At 56.9% G+C, this 6,546-nt stretch overlaps 1 protein-coding gene across 1 annotated transcript; it reads right to left on the reverse strand.

Annotated features, from left to right (window-relative positions):
* Positions 1-642: 642 nt before the first annotated feature.
* HOXC9 (homeobox C9) lies at positions 643-4,062 on the reverse strand. The gene is made up of 2 exons (XM_058558085.1): positions 3,320-4,062; positions 643-1,622 (listed from the first exon to the last, which is right to left on the reverse strand). The coding sequence occupies exons 1-2, from the start codon at positions 3,855-3,857 to the stop codon at positions 1,378-1,380; spliced, it is 783 nt and encodes a 260-aa protein (XP_058414068.1). The 5' UTR covers positions 3,858-4,062; the 3' UTR covers positions 643-1,377.
* Between the last annotated feature and the right edge of the window lie 2,484 nt (positions 4,063-6,546).

Consider the following 6,546-nt stretch of genomic DNA (forward strand, 5'->3'; position numbering starts at 1 on the left):
AACTAAATCTAATTATTGTATTGGCTTTGCCATCTTTTCCTTCCCTCTTTCCCTCCCTCCCTCCCTTCCTTCCTTCCTTCTTCCTCCCTCCCTCCCTCCCCCCTCTCTCCCTTCATTCTTTCTTCCCTCCCTACTTCCTCTCTCTCTCTCTCTGCATCTTCCTGCTTTTACTCTCAGTGCAAACCTCAACGTCTATTCTGCTCTCTGAGGCCTGCTCAGCCTTCCTCCTCAGCACTCACCGCACACCCTCCCTCCCCTCCAGCCATCCCTCGAAGCACGAAGCACCAAAGCAGGCAGGCAAGAATCCAGTCCGGGCCCTCACCAAGCACCCAACTTTCATCTTCACCTATCTCTTCCCTCCGATCTCATGTACTCATAAATTATTACAATTAATTACAGCCAGGGAAAATCATTCATGCCATGCCCCCACCCACCCACCCATGACTCCATGGAGCTAGCAGGAAACTCACAGGCAGTCAGCCCGGGCAGACACAAGCTGAGCCCAGGCCTCAGGAGCCTCCACCCCGACCCTGGAGCCCTCACCCCCACCCCACCCTGCCAGGAAAGAAGCGGTGGGCACTTGCCATTCCGAGGTAGAGGGAGCCCCTTCCCTGGGTCCCGCCTCCCCCAAAGGATCTGTGCACTTGCCTCCTCCAGGACAGCAGCCTGGGAGCCACAGGGAGGAGAAATAACGAGAACTGGATGCGGTTGGGTTTCTGGGTTTTTAAGTGACTTCGATATATTAACACAGAGCTGTTCTACCATAACAAACAGAAGCACATTACAGGACGGACGCTGGGGATGAGAGGAGACACTGCTATGTACAAGCCCGAGGCGCCGGCCTGTGCCGCCGCCGCCGGACCCAGCCTGCGGCACGGTCCCGGCCCTCGCCCTCAGCTCCTGGGCTGGGAATACTTATTGTATATGTGTGTGTTTCTTTTTTGTACAAAATCTGCACGCAGAGCACCCCAGGCCTGGGGAGGGATGGCCCGGATCAAATACAATACAGGAAAAAAAAATAGAAATATAGCGATTCAAGTACTGGCTTCTCTGAAGAAAGGAGAAAAAAAATCACATTTGTGTGTGTCATTTATTTCAGTTGCGCTGGGAGAAGAGAACGCGGTTTCTCTCCCCGCCTCCTCCTCCTCGCTGGGTAGAACTAACTCTAAAACACCAATTTCTCAACACTGAACCCTCCCAAATCGCAAGAGTTTTCCTTTTCCCTTTCCTTTTTTTTTTCTTTTTAGGCTGATGGGCTTTTCTCTATCTTGCTCTTTCCTTTTCTTTCTCGTGCTCTCTCCCGCCTGGTTTGGGGTATTTTTGTGGGGTTTTTTGTTTTTCCCTTGGCTGTGCCGAGGCAGCAGGCAGGGTCAGGGTTTAGGATTGCTCCTTGTCGGTTTTCTCTTTATTCATCTTTTTCATCTTCATCCTCCGGTTCTGAAACCAGATTTTGACCTGCCGCTCGGTGAGGTTGAGGACCCGGGCCACCTCATACCGACGGTCCCTGGTTAAATACATATTGAAGAGAAACTCCTTCTCCAGTTCCAGCGTCTGGTACTTGGTATAGGGGCAGCGCTTCTTCCTCGTGGAGCGAGCGTGGATCCAGTTGGCCACGGGATTGCCTGGAGGGCCAAACACAGGCAGGGGTCAGAGGATCCGCTTTCCAGCCCAGGACCCCTGCCACCCCACCCCCAGGCTTAGCCAGGCTCCCCAAACCCAATAATTGAACCTGAATTTGGACACATTTTGTTTTAGGAATTTCCCCCCTTACTCCTTTTGCCTTCTGCCCCCTCCCCATATCCCCCCTCTTCAGTCTCCAGCACCTAAAAACTATAGGAAATCGAAGCTATCAAAGCCCCTACATTCTGGTCCTCAGCTTCAAGAGTAGTAATTCGAGAATATCCTCATAAAAAGTCCAAATTCCCAACCGTTTCATAGGCCCATAAACGCTTCTCTCTCTTGTTTTTTATTTTTATAGCGAGGTCTCTCTCCTCCCCACTTCCCTCCTCCTCTACCCCCTCCCACCCTCCCAGCCCACGACCAAGTCCTGAAATTTCAGCAGTTCTGCTTTCTGACCCTGAGAGTCCCCAAGCCCCTCGTGACTCTCTTCAGCGCCCGTCTCCGCTCTGCTCTCCGAGTCCAACCCTGCTGAGGCGAATTCTCAGGGTGATGCTGGGATGGAAAAAGCCTTTCTCCTCTCCCCAGAGAGCTGCTGGCCTTGGGGGACAGGCTCCCCCACATCTCAGCTGCCTTGTTTGGCTTCCAGGGCCCCCCTCCTGCCAGCCTCAGGACAGGCTCTGCAGGAGCCAAGCCTCCAATTTCAGGTTTATGGGAGTAGCTGAGGGCAAGGAGGGAAGCCTTCAGAGGGGTATAATTAGGCCCTGGCCCCTTATGGGGCTGGAGGAAAGGATTTCCTGCAGCCCCCTCCTGGGACTCCTCAGACACTTCCTCACACCCAGGGGGCTGCACCCCCGCCCCTGCTGTTTCCCCGTCTTTCCCCTTTCTCTGGCCCTGCAGCTCCCACCTGCCCCCCCATCCCTACTCTTCTTTGCAATACTCAGAGGCTCCTGTCTCCCTGATTGGAGTGTGTGTGTGTGTGCTGGTGTGTGTATGTGTATAATTCTCTAACCTGGGGAGATGCCTCTCCCCACTCCTCATCCCTGACTCTCATTCTCAGCCCTCTCTCCTGCAGACCTTCAGAAGAGGGCTCTCAAGTTTAAGGAGACTGGGACCCCACTCCTCTCCCCCAACTCTGGAAGTCCTGATCTCTCTAAGTTCCCAGGCTGTGAAATCCCCTAGATCCTTCACCCAGCGCTCCTGGGGGAGAAGTCCATGGACCTTCTGTCTTATGCCTCTCTAGTGGGGTGAGCACTCCCATGCTGGCTGGGAGGAAGGGGTGATTTTTCTCCCTGGGGCACTTCCTCTCTGCCCCCAGTGTCCTGCTCATCTCTCCTCCATCCCACCTCCAACCATAAAATGAACCTCGCCCCCACCCTATCCCCTGGCCCTGTCTGCATTTCTTCGAAAGTAGCGACTGAGCCAAAAAGCCTGGGCTGGGGGTGTGGGGGCGGGGGTCTCTCATCAAAGCCAGCTCCTGGGAGAGGAGCCCCCCTCAGCCCTCTCCCAACCTGGCTCCCTGGGCCCCCTTCTCAGACCTTCCTGCCCCTGAAAGCTCCCCAAGGTAATTCGCTTTTATTGAGTCCTCGCCCCCTCGCCCGCGCTCCCTGCGCCGCTCCGAGGGGCTGTAATCCGGCTCCCCCCCGCCCGGCCTCCCCTCCCCTCCCGCGCTGGTTGTAAAGGAAAATTGCTCCCAACTTACTGGGGTCCAGGTCGGCCTTCTCCTCTTTGTGCTTGCTGCCGGCGAGGGCGTCCGCCTCGGGCGAGGGCAGTGTCTGCGGGGCGCGGTCGCGCAGCTCCCCGGGCGAGCCGTACATGTAGTCCGGGTAGCTGCGGCCGTCGCCCGGGCCGCAGTCGGCGCGGCGCCCGGGGTAGGCGTCCGGCTTGAGGGCGTAGTGACGGCCCCCGGCCGGGAAGCTGGGGAAGGAGACGGCGCCGGACAGCGGCTCGAGCCAAGTCCGCATGTAGCGCGTGTCGGCGCCGAGGTGGGGCTGGGGGCCGTACGGGTGGTACACCACGGACGACTGCGAGGGCACGGGCGCCCACGACGTGCTGAACACGGCCGGCTTGGGCGCGAAGCTACAGGACGGAAAATCGCTACAGTCCGGCACCAGCCCGCTGGGTCTGGCGGCGGCGGGGTGAGCCCCCGTGGCCGGAAACCTGGACGCTAGGAGGTCTTCATTGTCGTGGGAGATGAGCGAGTCCACGTAATAGTTACTGATGGGCCCCGTCGCCGACATCGTAACGGGGTTTTACATACATAAGATTATTGTATGAACTGTATATGTACTTTTTATCTGCTCACAGAACAATCAAGGCAGGTAATTATTTTTCCAGCCTTTTCCCCGCAGCTCATTGGCTCCCCGGCCCCCACGTGATCGTATTTACCCAAAAATACGGCGCGGATCAATGCGCAGGGGCTTTTTTTTCCTTGCTTTTTTTTTTTTTTTTCCCTTCTCCCACCCCCTTCTCTCTGCTGATCCCCGCGACCTGCGTTTTCCTGGGGGTCCGGGACTCTGGACCCGAGGCATCGGCCACCCCCTCAGCACAACTCGTATCTCATCAGAGAGCCCCCTGGCCCAAGTCCACCCATAAGCAGATGGCCTCCCGCCCCTCCCCCAGGAGGATTTCTTAATGGGGTGAAAATGCCAGTCCCCGAAGCCAGGGTACCCGGACCTCCGGGCCGAGCTGGGCGCGGGAGTCCCGCAGGGGCGGAGAGGCCGCCGAGGTAGGTGGAGGAACTATTTCTTGACGTAATCTGTCTCTGTCGGCCCCGACGCTCCCGCAGTCTCTGCGCGAGCCGAGATCAGCGATTGTCAGTTCGGAACGTGGCTTTTAAAAATGCGTTTTTAAATAGTGTGTATGTATGTATTTCTTTCAGGAGCAGCAGCAGCGAGGGAGGGAGGTGGGAGGGGACTGGGGAAGCTGGGGTGGAGGGAGGGAAGGAGGGAAAGGGGAGCGTCCTTCTGCCACTGGCCAACTCGGCCCCCCAAATCTGGGTTAGGGGAAGCTTGGGGAAGGTGGTCCTCGGGTGGGAGGGGTGGGACCTCGGGACCTCATGCACCTTTAGCATCAGAAGTCCTCTCTTTGCTTTGGCACAGATATGCAAGTGCCTTTATTTTAAATCTGTCTATGTCTATTTATCTTTCTTTGCCAGCTTGAAGAAGTGGAGAAGAGCTCTACACAACTTAAGTGGGGCGTCCCCATCCCGTCTTCCTGCTCGCACTCCTTTGCCCCCAACTCCATCTCTGCGACACCCTGCCCCCCTAAAAAAGAAGTCAGTCCCGGGCTCTGCCTGCAGAGAGCCAGGGTGAGAGCGGGCAAGGCAAGAGAGCGACCTCGGTCGTGGGCAAGTAGCTTGTTTTTACGTCCTTCAATAAAATTTTTATGAGGATCATTTGATTGTTCATAAATGTGTCTTTCATTAAATAAAATTGTAGGCTGTTTTGGAACGGGAAAAAAGCAACAGAGGGATGGGAGAAAGCAGTTTCTTTGGGCTCTGATGCAGGAATTCTGGAGGGGGCAGTGTGATTGTAGGGAAGATCAGACAACTTAGATTCCTCCCCCCAATAAGTTGGCTGCTACCCTCCTCCTTGAATTTGGGGTTCGTTGCCCAGCCCTCTGCTTTCCATCAGACTGTCCCATGATGGTTTAGTAAAGGTGGGCTTTAGGCAAGCAGGAAATTCTTAGAGTGGGTGCAAGAGAGGGGACAGGGAGGTTGGCTAGGGGGGGGATAAGGGCAGGTGAGGTCCCCAGAGACAGATGCACAGTGAATTTGGAAGAGGAGTACAATTTCAGGGTCAGGAGGGAAGAGCCCCAGTTTGTGCTGGAGGAAACAGGCAGGAGCTGAGGCTGAGACGCAGGCTTTGAGGCAGCAGGGAAGGACGAGGATTCCCAGACCCAAGATGCCTGCCCTCCTTTCCCACTCCTGTCCCCAGGAGGGGACCAAATGCCAGGGGTGGGGGTGGAGGCTGGTTTTCTCCTGCATCTCTGTCGACCTGTCTCCTCTGGGGTGGAGAAGGGCCAGAAAGAGGTGTCCCAGACAGTATAGCGTGTTGCGGGGGGAGGGAAGTTGAGGGGGGGAGGGTAGATCTGCAGCCTGCAGCACTGAGCCCAGCTTGCTAGGCCCCCTCCCCAGTCCCTGCTCCTCCCCCTCTCCGGTTCTTTCCTTTTCGGTCAAGCGGGGCTGGGATTTCGACGCACGGGGGGGATGTGAGAAGTGCCTGGCTGGGGAGAGGCGACCGGGGCCTCAGCCTCCTCACCCTCGGCTCCGGTTGTCTTCCCCTCCCCCGGACTGGACTGGCCTGGGAAATCTAAATTACAGCAAGAAACACAATATCTCTTTGGCCTTGAAGGAGTCGGGTTAGCTGTCAATCAAAAATTCTCCCTCACTAGTTCAAGGAAAAGACAGGAGGTTCCCGTCCCCCTGCCGAGGCTTTCTCCAAATCCCCAGCACCGGCAGCACCTCCTCCAGCCAGGGTGGCTGGGGAACCCTGCTGGGCTCTTGGGAGGCCACTGGCAGGGATGAGCAGAGACATGTAGCCTTCAGCGGGCCCGGGGCCAGACTGCGACCAAGAGGACGTCAGGGGACAGACCCTGAGAGAGATTGAGCCCGAGACAGCCTGAGACAGAACAACTGAAACAGGGCGCCAGGCCCATGGAGAGGAAGGAAGGAAGGAGGGAAGGAAATAAGCAAATGGAGAATTAGGATAAAAAGAAAGAGAGAGAGGAGAATTAAAGAAAAGAGGGGAGGCAAGATGAAAGGAGATAGGAGAGCAGGGAAAGGAAGGCGTGCAAAGAGTGAGCCAGAGGCAGGGCGGCGACAGGCAGGCAGGACGGGGCAGGGCGAGGGCTGGCGGAGCAGCCGTGGCATTGTGCAGTCCGCTGGCTCGCCGGGCCTTTGCCGAGGGACCGGCTCCGGGCGCGGCG

Source organism: Diceros bicornis, chromosome 17, assembly GCF_020826845.1.
Source record: "Diceros bicornis minor isolate mBicDic1 chromosome 17, mDicBic1.mat.cur, whole genome shotgun sequence".
Lineage (NCBI taxonomy): Eukaryota > Metazoa > Chordata > Mammalia > Perissodactyla > Rhinocerotidae > Diceros > Diceros bicornis.